The sequence below is a fragment of the Rhincodon typus genome, chromosome 4 (assembly GCF_021869965.1).
Source record: "Rhincodon typus isolate 14 chromosome 4, sRhiTyp1.1, whole genome shotgun sequence".
Classification (NCBI taxonomy): Eukaryota; Metazoa; Chordata; class Chondrichthyes; order Orectolobiformes; family Rhincodontidae; genus Rhincodon; species Rhincodon typus.
This window is the reverse complement of record NC_063335.1, coordinates 49,267,931-49,283,654: the sequence shown is the minus strand read 5'-3', so window position 1 is coordinate 49,283,654 and position 15,724 is coordinate 49,267,931. Positions and strand designations below refer to the sequence as shown.

The window sequence follows — 15,724 nt, the reverse complement described above, 5'->3', positions numbered from 1 at the left end:
TGAGTTTGGCATCATGGACATGATGTTCATTGAAGCTAAAATGGATCTTACTGGAAATATTGAGGAGCAAAATTACATACGTTAGAGAGAAAGAGAGCGAGGAATAATTTTGATATCAGAATTGCCAGTATAAAAATATAACAGGCTTATAAGGTTATAACTATGAATGCAGCATTCATGATCATGAGGGATCTGGAGAGAACAAATAGAGAGAAACTACTGGAATGATTGAGTAACTGAGAACAGCAATGAAAGATGGATGGCAACACAACCAACAGCAACAAGGAAATGGTTTGTTTGTTTTTTTACACAGCGAGTCATCAGGATGTGGAATCTGCTACCTTTAGTGTATGTTGGAGGCAGGATAAATTATGGCCTTTGAAAGGGAATTGTATAATTAGCCAAAGAGAAGACTTGCATGGCTAAAGGGAAAAGGCAGAGGAACGGGACTAGCTCAGATGCTCTCTGAATGACCACCTTCCCTGTTGTGACCACCCCAGATTTCTGTATTTTGTAATTTATCTGATTCAAACTGTACTCTTTTAGATTGAAGTTAAATCCTATTTTGTTATTAAGATGGAAATTCTAAAGGATTGGTTCAGACAAACAGTATTAAGATGAGAGGAATGTTTTCATTCCAACATAGCAATGCTTTGAATATAATAGTGTGAAGCATGTGTTACCATCATCTTCCTCATTGGGAGTTTACTGCGTTGCAGAAACAATTGTTTGACTTCATCAGTCAGAGTTGCTAAGAATCTTCTAAAGGTGCAATTATACAGCAGTTTCAGTGTAAAGGGGAAAACAATTTCACTCCAAAGCTCAGCCACTGCCAAATCTGGAACAAAAATGCAAAGAACTGCTGACTCTTTAAATCTGAAGCAAAACCAGAAATTGCTGGAGAAACTCTGGTTCTAAAGAAGGGTCACTGGACTTGAAATGTTAACTCAGTTTCTCTCCACAGATGCTGCCAGATCTGCTGAGTTTCTCCAGCAACTTGTGTTCTTGCCCAAATCTGAAATTCAGATTCACTGTTTCCCTCTGGAGTCCTTAGTTCCTCGATAGTTAAGTTTGACACTGAGAGGAGGTCAAATGTAATCTGCTGTCAAATCAATGGTCCAGTGTATGGATCAATTTCATTTTTCAACATGCCATGTACATTTGTAGACCTTCCTGTCTTTCATGATTTACTTGGAGAACAGAGATTCTTATCTCTCCATTCTCTGCACAATATAGTATAATTGACTTTCAGTACAGAGCTCTGTGCATGTGTCCAACACCTACAGAGTATACCGTACCGGGCAGCCACCAGAGTTCCAGTCAGGCAGCACATAAACAGTGATGACAGTGTTCCGCCAAAGCAGCAACCATCACATACAAGGTTTCACAATTCGAAAGCTAACAGGAGTGAAAATGGCTAAAATAGGAGGCGACAAAAAACATGCTTCCTATGATTGAGTTGTCTGATTTGGTCGATGTTCTGTGACAGGAGGGTGTGACCATAAGTGAGGGAGCTAAGGGGATCCAGAAGGCAGAAGCACAGGAGTCTTAGCCTTTGCAATTGTCCAACATGTTCGAGATTCTTTCAGCTTTTCTGGACAAGGGTGGGGCTGCAGGGTGGATGACTAACCTGACTATGGAAACCATTCAAGTGGGGGTGTAAGGAGGAATGTAGGGGTAGTAGAGGATAGTATAGCGTGGAGTATTGCCACTTCTCTGCAGCAAAGAGTGAGTCTAAGCAGTGCCAGGGTGCAGGACATCTGGTTTGGACAGCAATTTAAAGTGGAAGGGGGAAAATCTAGTCACTGCATTTCAGGTAGGTGCCAGTAACATAGGAAGATAAGTAGAGGTTCTGCAGAATCGTTATGAGGAACTTGGCACCAAATAGTTTCCTAAAGGGCTAGACAGGCTAGATGCAGAAAGTTGCTCCCCCTTGTGCGAGAGTCTAGGACAGGAGGGTATAATCTCAGAATAAGGGTTGGCCTTTTTAAGACAAAGGTAAAGAAGAATTTCTTCTCAGAGTTGTGAATCTGTGGAATTCTTTATGACAGAGAGCTGTAAAGTCTGGATTTTTAAGTATATTCAAGGGTAAGATAGACAAGTTTTTAATCAGTGAGGGAATGAAAGGTTATGGGGAAATGGCAGGAGGGTGGAGTTGAGGGTTATCCACTCAGCCATGAACAAATTGAATGGCAGAGCTGACTTAATGGGCTGCATAGCCTATTTCTGCTCCTAAATCTTATGGTGCTACAAAAATGCCATAATCTCTAGATTATTACCTGAACCATGTGCAAATTGGCACAGGGTAAATCAGGTCAGAGAATGATAAGCAACTCAAAAGACTGGTGTGGGAGAAGTCACTTCTGGTTCATGAGGCATTGGCACCAGTTCTGGGAAAAAGTGGGTCTGTACCAGTGGAACAGATTTGACCTGAGTAAAGCTAAGGTTAGTATCCTTGCCACTTGCATGACTAGGAAATTAATGAGGATTGCCCCCTAAAGAGTAGGAGCGCAGGATCAAATTTGGGAATGAGGTCAGTTAGAGAGTAGAGCTAAAGGCAGAGATGAAGGTATTAGTATGGGAAATACATTAAACTATGATAACTATAATAACGATAAGCTTCCTATGATAGGAAGGGATAAAGAGAAAGAATCTAAGAGTAAACCAGTTAAGACTGGAGAGGTTACAAAAAGAACAAGGTTAAAGACACTGTCTGAATGAATGTAGCTGTTGTATCAAAACAGATGAATTGGGAATACTATTAGACTTGATTGCGATCTGGAAGCGACTGATGAGGACGTCTGCAGTATTACATGGTTTGGGAAGGATGCAGGACATTTAGAGAGAACAAGAAGCTAGGAGAAAGTGGAGAAGTGGCTTTGTTAGTTAATGATAATATTAGCAGGATAGAGGGGGATGTCCTAAGTTCAGGGGAAAAAGGGATGTGGAAATGGTTTTGATGGAGGTGAGAAATGAGAAATGCAAGAAGTCATTTGTGAGAACAATGTACAGGGCCTGTAACAGTAATCACACCACAGGGTGGAACATAAAGTAAGAAATAACAAGAGATTGTCAGAAAAACAAAGGAATAACATGCAAGATTTTAATCTACATATCGACTGAAAAAGTCAGGTGGGCATGTGAGCCTAAATGGGGAGTTCACAGAATGTTTTCAGGAGAGTTTCTTAGAACAGAAATTTCTGGAGTTCACCAGAGAGCAGGCTATACTAGCCCTTGTATAGTGCAATGATTTAGGATTAGTTAATGATCTTGTAGTGAAGGCACCCCTGGATACCGGCGACTACAGAATGATTGAATTTTTATGTACAGTTTGAGTGAGAGAGAAGTGAATTCAAGACTTTTTTTTTAAAACAATTAAATAAGGGCAATTGTGAGGACGTGAAAATAGAACTGGCAAATGTGAAATGAAAAATTAGGTTATAAAAGATAGTTCAGCAGAGCTACAATGGCACACATTTAAGAGAATATTTGAGAATGTTCAGAATAGATATATTCCAAACAGTAATTCTAAGGAATGTACGCATCATCAATGGTTGACTATAAAATTTAAAGGTAATATGAAACTTGAAGCATATCATCGTGCAAGGACAGGTGGCAGGTCTGAAAATTGGACAGACTGTAAAATCAGCAAAAGTATGATTGAAAAAAATTAATGAGGGAGGATAATGAGAGGACAATAAAAAGTGGTTCTAAGAGTTTCCTTAAATACTGAAGAGTTAACAGTGAGTGTTGGTTGTCTCTAAAATGTGTGTCATGAAAATAAGGAGATGGTAGATGAATTAGAAAAATTTGTTTTGCATTGGCCTTCGCTACAGGGGATGCAAGTAACATCTCAGGAGCAGCTATAAATCAGGAGGGGAGGTAAAAACTCAGGAAAATTACAACCACCACAGAAATGATACTGAGTGGGCGGTCTATCAAGTGCCCAGGTCCTGTTGGATTTTATTATGGGAGTCTTCAAAGAATCGGCTAGTGAGGTTGCTAATACATTGGTTTAAATTTTCCAAAACTCTGTAGTTGCGAGGAATGTCCAATTAGATCGGAGGATAAAAAATGCAATTGTTTTATTCAAGGAGAGGGACAGAAAGCAGGAACTACAGGCTAGTTTAGCTTAACATCTGACATGAGGAAAATGTTGGAAGTTATTCTTAAAGACAATGTAGCAGGGCAGTTAGATAAGTTCAAGGAAATCAGAACTGACATGTGTTTTCGAAAGTGGAAGCATGTTTGACCAATCTATTAGAGTTCTTTAAGAAGATAATAGTGCTGTGGATATAGGGGAACTGTGGATGTACCATACTTACATTTCCAGAAGGCATTTGATAAAGGAGCACATCAAAGGTTATTGTGGAAAACATGCTTATACTATAGGATAACATATCGGCATGGATAAAATATTGGCTGGCTAACAGGAAGCAGAGAGTAGGCAAAAATTAATCTTTTTCAGGTTGACAAATTATAGTAAGTTGTATGCTACAGGGATCAGTGTTAGAACCATAACAGCTCATACTTAGATGAATTTTAACTTAAGATCTGCCAAATGCAGTATACTGCAGGAAAATGTGGAATCAACCACTTTGGCCTGAATAATTAAACAAAAACATATCTAAATATTAGAGATTAGAGTTCAGAGATTCAAAGAGATGTGAGTGACCTAATGCATGAATCTCAAAAGATTAGTTTGTAGGTGCAGCAACATTTTATTAGCTTTCCTAATTAATTATCATTTATTACAAGGTGAACTGAATACAAATGTTCAATTATGCGGGTCACTTGATGCTACATCTGGAGTACTGTATACAGTATTGGTCACTTTATTTAAGAAAGGATGTAAGTGCACTGGAAGCAGTTCAGAGAGGATTTACCAGCATAATATATGAACTGTTGTACATGTTAGACTTGTATCCCCTGGAATTTAGAAGAGCAAGAAGTGATTTGATTGAAACATACAAGATCCTTAAGCATCTTGACAATTTAGATTGGGAGAAGATTTTTTTTTTCTTTTTGGAGAATTAAGAACTAGGAGTAATGGTTTAAAAATAAGGTTTTTTAACCTTATTTAGTTAAATTATTTAAAACAGAGGCGAAGCGAATTTTCTGAGGTTGTGAGATTTTTGAACTGTCTTTCTGAAAAGCTGGTGTAAGCAGAGTCTTTGAATATTTTTAAGGGAGAGGTGGATAGGCACATGTTAAATGAGGAGGTGACAAGTTATTCAGAGTAGGCAGAAATGTGGACTGAGCGACATGGTGGCTCAATGATTAGGACTGTTGCCTCACGGCGCCAGGGTCCTGGGTTCGATTCCAGCCCTGGGTGACTGTGTGGAGTTTGCATGTTCTCCCTGTGTCTGAGTGATTTTCCTCCAGGTGCTCCAGTTTCCTCCCACAATCCAAAGATGTGCAGGTTAGGTGGATTGGCCATGCTAAATTGTCCATCGTGTCCAGGGATGTATAAGTTAGGTAGACCAGCCATGGGAAATACAGGGATGGGGTAGGGGTTGGGTCTGGGTGGGATGCTTTTTGGAGAGTCCGTGCAGACTCAATAGGCCGAATGGCCTGCTTCCACACTGTAGCGTTCTATGATTTTTATGATCAAATAAACCATGATCTTATTGGATGGCTGATCAGGATCAGAGGGTTCAGTGGCCGCTCCTTTTTCTTGTTTGTATTTTCATACGGTTGGATTACAGGCATCTGATACCAAAGCGAAGGAATTAAAAAGAGGCCGGGTTTGCTGCCTAAAATACTTGAATGCAATAGTGAGTTCAGCAGACTGTAGAGTAATGAGTCAAAAGATAAGGTGCTGTTTCAAAAGCTTGCATCCAATTTTATTAGAACATTATGACAGACCAAGATGGGGAATTGAAATGATTATCCAAGGATGGTCGACATTTAGGAAGGACAAGCAAAAGGGAAGAACAGGTGGTGTTGCACTGATAGCAAGGGACAGGATCTTTACATTAGTAAACAAGGAACTCTGATTGGAACCAGAACAAAGCTAAAAAGCAGCAAGGGTAGCAGATATACATGGGATATTTTTATCGGCCACCAAACATTAGTGCTAGTGTTGGGCATGATATTAATGAGATTAGAGAAACATTGGGTAATACAGTAAACATCAGAAACTTCAATTTACATTTAACTGGGTAAAACTAATGAGCACTAATGCTGTAGAGGATGAGTTTCTGCACCGTTAAGCTTAGTTTGCTAGTGCGGTATATCGAGGAATGGGCTATTGTACATCTTGTATTATACAGTGAAAAATTGCAGATTACTAATCCCTTGTTAAAGAACATTTGGTGATGAGTAAGCATAATACAATAGAATATTACATTAAGTTTTAAAGTAGGTAGTTCAATCTTAAGCCAAGATTTTAAATATAAACAAAAAGTTGTGAAGTCATGAGGACCAAGTTGACTGAAGTAGATTAGGAAAATATATTAACAGATTTGACAGCACATAAACAATAGATAATCATTAAGTAATTATTACACAGCCTACAGCAACTATACATTCCTTCAGCACACAAAACAAATAGGTAGCTATGGAGATAGTAGATGCATTGGTGATCATCTTCCAATATTGTGTAGATTTTGGTCCTACAAATTGAAAAGTAGCAAATATCACTCCACCATTTAAGAAGGGAGGAAGAGAGAAAGTGGAGAACCACAGAATTGTTAACCTTGCACCAGTAGTAGGGAAAATGCTAGAATTTATGATATTTTCTAATCAACTGGTTCAAAGACATTATTAATATGCTTATAGAATAAGTGGGACTTTAACTCTGAGCCAGGAGGCCCGTGTATGAGACGCTACCATTGCACTACAAGATATGTAATGTTTAAATCTATTGTAAAGGATTTGATAAAGGTGCACTTAGATAATAATGATCTGATTGGACGTAGCGTGAACTTATGAATGAAAAATCATGTTCAATGAACTGTTGTTATTTAAAGTCCCACGCAAAAGGTTGTTTAGCAAGCTTTGAAGCACATGGGATAGAAAATATGGTACTGGAATGGATTGGGATTTATAAACAGATAGAAAATGGAAAGCAAGAATAAATGAGTTATTCTTTCTTGGTAGCCTTTGATTAGTTGTGTACCACAAGGATCAGTACTTGGCTCCAATTACAAGATACATCAAGATTTAGGTATGGGGACCAAATGTAATATTCCCAAGTTTTGGGATCACTCACAGCTAGGTGAGAATGTGTGTTGTCAGGAAGATGCATTGTGGCTTCAGGGAACTTTGACATGCTTAGTGAGTGGGGGAAGAACATGGCAGATGGAATATGATGTGGAAAAACATTTGGTAAGAGGAACAGATGTGTAGAGTATATCTTAAATGATAAGCGATTAGAAAGCATATACATACAAAGGAACCTAGCTAGCCTCATCAATTAGTGATTGAAGGCTAACATGCAGGTACAGCTATCAATGAGCAAGATAGAACATAGAACAGTACAGCACAGGAACATGCTCTTTGGTCCACCGTATCTGTGCTGACTGTGATGCTATTCTAAACTAATTCCATCTGCCTGCATGTGGTCCATATCTCTCTATTCTCTGCCTGTTCAAGAATCTGTCTTAAACTTCACTATAGTATCTGCTTCTACCACCTCCCCTGGCAGGGCGTTCCAAGTATCCAGGTATCTACTATCCTCTATATAAAAAAACTTTCCTGCACATCTCCTTTGAGCTTGCCCCCTCTCACCTTCAACCTATGCACCTCGCATTTGACATTCGCACCCTGGTGAACAGACCCTAACTATTCACCCTGCCCATATCCCTCATAATTTTATGTACTTGTATCAGACCGCTCCTCAGCCTCCGACATTCTAGTGAAAACAATCCAAGTTTAGCCAACTTCTTTATAGCTGATATTCTTCAATCCAGGTAACATCCTTTTCTGCACCCTCTCTAGAACCTCCACATTCTTCCTGTAAAGCAGCAACCGGAACTGCACACAATGCTCCAACTGTGGCCTGACCAAAATCTTGTGTAGTTGCAATATGACTTGCCAATGTTTATACTCCATGTCCCGAAAGATGAAGGCAAGCATGCCGTTCATCCTCGTTGCCACTTTATTCACTTGTGCTGCTGCTTTCAGGGAGTATGGACTTGCACCCCAAGACCCATCTATATATCAATGCTTCCAAGGGCTTGGCCAATACCTGTATAATTTTCTGTTGCATTTGAACTCCCAAAATGCACTACCTCACTTTTTCTGGATTAAACTCCAGCTGCTAATCCTCCACCAAATTTTCCAGCTGATCTATATCCTTTGAAATCCTTCCCCACTATTCACAACTTCACCAACTTGCAGGTCATCTGCAAACTTATAAACTGACCATTATTGAGAGCACATTTACAGTATTGTGTGCAGTTTTGGCTGCCTTAAGCGGGATATAATTGCTATAGATAGAAGGTTCACTAAACTTGTTCATGGGATGTGGGGGGTACTATTGCAATGAAGTGAGATTGGGCAAACTGGGCCTGTAATCATGAGAGGTCATAGAGTCATACAGCATGAAAACAGACCCTTAGGTCCATGCTGACCAGGTTTCCAAAACTAAACTAGTCCCATTGTGATCTCATTGTAACCTACAAAATACTTAAAGGGATAGTTGGGGTTGATGCAGATAAGACATTTCCCTGGTCAGGGTGTTCAAGAACCAGAGGTACAACTTAAAATAAGGGGAACGCCACTTAGGACTGAGATGAGAATTGTTTTTCACTCAGAAGCTTATGAACTTTGGAAGTCTCTCCCCCAGAAGGCTTTGGAAACTCAGTCTTTGAGTGTGTTTAAAGCAGAGGCTGACAAATTTCTAAATGTCAATGACATGAGGGATAGGACATTGTTTGAGGAAAAAGGCATTGAAATTGATGATCAACAATGGTTGTTTTGAATGGTGAATAGGTTTGATAGACCTAATCCTATATTCCTATGATGACTGACTGGAAGCTCAGGGTCATACCTGTTGACTGAACAAGGTGTCAGCAAAACAGTCAACCATTCTATGATAATTGAGATAACAAGGTGTAGAGCTGGATGAACACAGCAGGCCAAGCTGCATCAGAGGAGCAGGAAGGCTGACGTTTCAGGCCTAGACCCTTTGGCTTCCTCAATGGAGACGAGACAACAATGTTTGTGAGCAGCAAACAGAGTGCACTAAGTTTCAAATATAAAAGTTGTTCAACTTGGTTCAAGTATTTAAGACCTTGGATGGTGAGAAGGGAAGAGGTAAAGGGCAGATGATGTAGCAGATGATGTAGCTGTTGACCAAAAAAAGGAAGAGTCATGACTTGGGTAGTGGGGGGAAAGGTAGCAGCGTATTGAGGTGATTTTCTGAACAATCGATCTGCACACCACTTAGATTGCAGGGTGGGGGGGTGGGTGGCTGCGGATGAGTGCGGTGAGAGGGTTTGAGAGTAAGCTATTGCCGATGATTATTTTTATAAAATGAGCTTGAATTCCCCTTGGAGGTACGTTCACAAAGTCATGGATCACTACTGGACAGAATCTTTTTGTTTAAATGCAGTCTACCTTGGGCCATAATTAACCTGACCATTCCTGCAGAGCTGCTGAGAGTGTGGTGTGTTTCTGATTCCTCAAGCATAACTAAAGCTTTGTACTTCCGAAATCTGCTAGCACTACCTTCAGCAGAGTTTCATTTGGCTCGAGTATTTCATATACAGCTGACAAGAACTGTGTTCAACTGAGAATGGAATTAAAGTGAAATATGTTGCACAGGAGGAATGGAAATGTGTAAATGAGATTTGCTAGTTTTGAGAAATAGCCATGTGAGCAGCTTTAATGTGGAATAGATTTACAAAATCCTTTATCTTGGTTTGTTCCTTCTCTTTCCATTGAGATCGGATGGTGGGGTAACCTGATCCAAGGAGGTGAGTTGGAACATTTAAAATAATATTGAGATGGGCAAGTTTGAAATCTCACTGCAGCTGGACAGGTTTCCCCAAGTATCAGGGAAGTTGCCAGCCCCACTTTGATTGTTTCGGGAAGTAAATATCTTTTACTTGCTGGAACCTGGTCCCTGCCTGAAGAATCTCTACAGTATCTACCCCGTGAGAGCCTCCTGCAACAGCGCCTGACCTCTCCCAGACAATGGCAACCCATACCCCACTCACCACTTCCCTTCCCCTGCTCCTGTCCCCAGGCCAAGTATATAGATATATAAATAATTATCTCTGCAAAGTTTGTGTAATTTTGTGCTTTGTGACATGTCTACTGCAATGATTTTGACAAAATTTCAGTCTGCAGACAATGAAGAAAATTTGGCGAATATTTTCTATTCTTGACTACTGCATACCTTGGTTCATGGTTATTGATGATGATGACCCCTCGATACTAATGCCTGACTTGTAATACTCCAGACACAAGTCACCAACAGTTAAATTATATTATCCTTTCACGTTTTTTTTCTTCCTCTTTGTTCAGCAGTTCCATTGACCATGTTTACATTAATTTCACATTTGAGCAATGGAGTCCGCCTACTCTCAATCATCTTTTTTTATGCAAAAAAAAGTATGTGCTTGTGAGCCTACAACTTACCAACCTTATTTACCAGATGTATTTACAGAGAATTCATAAACTTGCACAGTAATCCTAATTTAAACCTTATTACGTTCCATCTTATTCTGACCCCACCTAATACCTCTCACTCTCAGGCTACCAGTCTCTCCTATTCTTTGTGCCTTTCTAATATGACTTCCTGGTTTCCACATTCCTGCCATGTTAGTTTAATCTCTCTGCTGCAACAAATTGCCTGCAAGGACATTGATCCATCTCTAATAAGGTACAACCTGTCATTCTTGCATCAGAACTGATCCCAAACATCTCAGGAGTCTAAAGCCTCCCTCCTACACTATCTCTTCAGTCAGGTAATCGTCTGCTTTCTCGTCCTGTACCTATACTCACTTGCACGTGGTACTAGGCGTAATTCGGAGTTGCTACCCTTGAGGTCCTGCTTGTTAGTTTCCTTCCTGGTTCTTTAAACTATTTTTTCTGTGGCAGGACAGCATTCCTTGTTTTACCTGTGTCATTGATGCTGGCATGAATCCTGACTATTTACCCTTGACCCCTCAGAGTGCTGTGCAGTTGCTCAGTAACCTACTTGCTGGCAGCACCAGGGAGGAAATATGCCATCCCAGATTCATATATGCAGGCACAAAGCTAATGAATTCCCTATCATTATTGCTTTCCCTATATTCATTCTACACTCTTTATATCTGACTAGCCATAGACTTGACTCTGGCTTCATACCCAGAGGGACCATCACACTCCCCAGCATTCAGAACTGAATACGTGTTGGAAAATATGCTGTACACAAGGAGCTTCTGCAATTCGTGTCTGGCCCATTAAACTATCTGATTGTCACCCATTTCCTCTCTTCCTGCATGCTGTTAACCTACAGGGTGACCACATCCATAAATATGCTTACCACAACACTCTTAACCTCATGGATACACCACAATGACACTAAATGCTGCTCATGCTCCAAAACCAAATGCTTGAGCTGCTACAGTTGACGAATGTTCCTTCACAATTGGCATACAGGACATGAGACATATCCTGGAGTTCCCACATGGAACAGGGTATGTACTTGGGGATTCTGAGCTGTCCTGTTGTGCCTCTATTTATCAAGCTACTAAACTTGGTATTGAACTAAAAACTCATCAGCTGCTCACCAACAGGCTACTTCTCTTATCATTTAACAGTTTCACTGAAATGATTTTACCTAACTTTCTCATACAGTATCAAGGCGTGTTCTTATTAATTGTCCTGATGTGCAAAAAGCTTTGACAAATTGCTTTCTTTTTCAACAATACAAATATATAATAGGCTGCACATTTGATGCACAGTTGCTTCAATAACTTAATGTGTTGGAGTGCTCATCACTTTATCACATATGAAAAAGTATTCACTGGCTCTTAATATTTCATAAAGTTCATAAGCCACAATAATCCATAAATTAATTGATTTGTTCTAAACACTTTTCTACTCATTTATTGATTTAGTGTGCATGCTGATGTATTTGTTCATTTATGTTCACTTTTGCATTAATTTTGTACATATGCACAGCTCTGCTGATTGAATGAAAGCCGATGAACTCAATTTTTGAATCATTGGTGCTACCTTAGCTTTGCTGCTTCATTTCAATACATTTCATCATGTCAGTGCAAGGTGATTGTCTTCTACTGTCTGTATCTGGTGTTAAAAAATATGCTGTATCCTTTCAACTTCAATAGTTCATTCTGTTCGCTTAATTTTTGGTGTGTGGGGAAGAGATGAGAAATTATTCTACTGAAGTGAGTTTTGATTTAGAATGCCCTTCTTGGAAAAAGTTGGGGGAGCTAGATTCAATAGAGCTTTCAGAGGGCTAGTAATATACATCACAGGCTATGGGGAATTAGGAGGACTAATGGGACTAATGGGACTAATTGGACTAATCGGTCGCTCTTTTAGAGAGGCAAGATAGGCTGAATGACCTCCTTCTGTGCTGACAGATTCGGTGATCTTAATGCTCATATTAAAATACATTCCATACATGATGGAAGAGAAAAGGGGGTACGTTACTGGAGAGAGTCAAGATCTGCAACTCTTGCAAACTGTCCTCTCTACACCCAAATGTAGAATTGGTGTTCTGCAACAATGGACAACAAAAAATGAGAGAAAGTCTAGAACTGAAGGACATAATCTCAGAATAAGGGATCATTTAAGACACAGAGGAGGAATTTGTTTTCTCGGAGTATAGTTACAGGGAAAAGGCAGGGAAATGGTATTGAGGATGGCCAGATCAGTCACAATCTTATTGACTGCTTGGGCAGACTTGATGGGCTGAATGGCCTACTTCTGTTCCTATGACTTATGGTCTTATGCCTGGAAGATGATGAACGAACATTATCTTCAGATATTGACTCAATAATGCGAATCCACAATTACCAGGTTTACTGAATTCAGTTTTAAATTCACACGTTGACACTCGGTCTCCCAACATCTACATTTTAAATTCTGTGCCATAACTAATACAATACCATGCATGAGAAATGCAATTATTAGTTTCTATAGCGTGACTTGTCATTTATGGAGGAAAAGTTGAATTAGCAGCAGTTGATCAAGGCAAGGATCTTTTATTTCAATTTGACAAGTTCAAAATAGAAAGAGTTAAGGAAGTTTGCCTTTTAAATTGAAAGGAAATGTGGAAAAGGCATTTTTTTTTGCAGCTACTTTGAGTGTTTTCTTAAAACTGCTATGCATAGTGACAAAATTAGCTCAGTTGTTTCTTCACATCAATAGACACTTATAAGTACTTAAATAGTGAGGTGCTGGGAAATGGGAGGGGAGCTGAGTATCTCCCCAGGGCTAACTTGCGCAGTTATTGTCACTATCTCTGGGGGCAGGGGGTGGGGAGGAAAGAGTCATGCACATAGTAACTGTTTTGACATACCTTGTGCTTACTGTTTCCCATTTTCAGCTTGTCACGTCTCTCACCTTGTCCCCTCCCTTCATAACCTACCACATGCTGTTTTACCTTCATTATTTTCCACCTCTCACTCACCCCCTGTCTCCTAACCTACAACTCATTGCCTCCCTCTCTAATCTACTACTCCCTTTCTCCCACCACCCGCCAGCAATCGCCACCTCTCACTCGCCACCTCACTCTCTCGCAGATTCCCTCCCAGACCCTCCCCTTTGCTGCTTCCTTGTCCAACCTTCCTTCCCCTTTCACCGAACTCTCGCTTTGCTGGATGCCACTCTGTGTGGGCAAGGGGGGTAATTTACCAATTGTACCTGCTCATTGTCTGCAGAACCTGGGAAATTCCCAAATACATAATGTGCAAAATTGTGTTTCTGTATGAGACAACGATACACCCTGGAATGACCATGCCCGCAGAGTACTATCGCATTTAGGTCAAACAATTAGGAATAACGACTGTGTGATGCACAAGAGTCAAAACTAAAATAATTATTTCTTTCAACATTTATACAGTTTGGAGCAATAAATAAAAATTCCTCGTCAGTTTTTGTTTGGAATGTGTTTTGCTGTGTTTCTGAAGTGTTCTGATGTTTGCACTGGGGACAAGGATTTGTTTATGAAGAGCTTTGAAGCTCATCTCAAACTGTAGCCGGAATCAGTCAGTCATTCAGTTAGGCTTGGATTGTGATGAATGACTACTTGTTTGGATGATAAGTGGGTTGGATCTCAACAGTTGGAGACTTTATTTTAGCATGAAAAGTTTTTGATTTCTTGCATAGGGATGACACAACCCCTGTGGGAAGAAAACTTTCTCAATATAATGTAAATAAAAGATTTTCGAGAGAGAGGAGAGGCGATTTAAAAATATTTGCATCTTGAGCAAATATTGTAAATTAATTAGGGAAGTGGAACAAAACCTTTTGAAACTATGAATCAGAGGTTTTGGTTAGGGAAATATGTAATAAATTGGTTGCATCTTCAAGCTTTGTGAAGTGTTTGGGTTACAAGTGTTATAAAGTAAGGCTGTGTTCTTTGCCATTGCTAGCGTGAATAGATTTTTGACTTTGTGTGATTTTTGATTTATCACTTAAGTAATTCAGTTAACTGCACAATAGATCCTGACTCGTCTGTAAAATTGGGACTGATTTTTACAAAAAAAAATCCTTCTCACATTGCAGACATTAGGGGTCTTCACCCAGTTCTCAATTAAGCACTACACTCTTCAATTCCTTCCCTCTGACCCAGGAGCCACTACAGGAAGTCTTTTTGTTTTTAGTTATAACTAATGGAAAGGAAGAAGTACAATGTATGACAGTGAAATTCCTCTTTCTCATTTTGTGCTTTCCATCACAACGTGAATTGATACATTGCAAGTGATAAGAATGGGACTTGACTCACATGCTAACTGGATAAAAAGGCAGTCTAAGCTTTCCTAATGATCTGCTTTTAAAACCTTTAACTTCATTTTATATGACCAGTTACTGAATGTAGAGCTAATGCCATACCCCTTGTTTCCTTTAACTGCAGAAATACCGCAACTCTTCAATAGGGGATGAAGAATTCATCTATGAACATGCAGGAGGGTAAGGCATTTGGAATCTCCTTAGGGATCTATAGATTTGGAAACTCCATGTTATGGGAATATCTGGATGCAATGTTCAGATAATTTTCGATCCTGTTCGCTAATTCAGTGCTTTATGTGGCTTGATGGTTTCTGTGATTTACACTGTAAATATGAGCATCAGTTGAGGTTCAAGCTCAGACGTGGTGCACTGTCCCCTTGACTAAGGTAAACTAGCACAGTGAACTCATGGCCAAGGTCCTTGGGTAAATACTGAGGGGAAACAGCAGTGTAATTGTAATGTCACTGCATTAAAAGTCCAGAGTCTGGGGCCAATGCTGTAGAAACATGGGATCAAACTCACCATGGAAGCTGATAGAATTTGTTGAATTGTGGCAAAGATTCCAGACTGGATGTGCCTGTAGCTTTTAAGGCATTTACATGATAAGTGTTGATGACCCAGTATAAAGATATCCACTCCACATTTTGTCTCTTGCTCGTTCTATAACACCCCCACCTCTCTTCTCGCTCTTTTTTTCTCTCTCTCTCTCTCTCTCTCTCGCTTTTCTCTCTCTCTCTCGCTTTTCTCTCTCTCTCGCTCTCGCGCGCGCTCGCTCCTTTTGCTCTCGCGCGCGCTCGCTCCT

General features: G+C 39.9%; 1 protein-coding gene across 1 annotated transcript in view; it reads left to right on the top strand.

Annotated features, from left to right (window-relative positions):
* The window catches only part of LOC109936690 (grainyhead-like protein 2 homolog), a 120,533-nt gene that overhangs the window by 33,818 nt on the left and 70,991 nt on the right, over positions 1-15,724 (top strand). Inside the window, exon 5 of the mRNA XM_048596324.1 lies at positions 15,047-15,102. Within this exon, the coding sequence (XP_048452281.1) occupies positions 15,047-15,102 (56 nt within the window). The remainder of the gene's footprint in view (positions 1-15,046; positions 15,103-15,724) is intronic.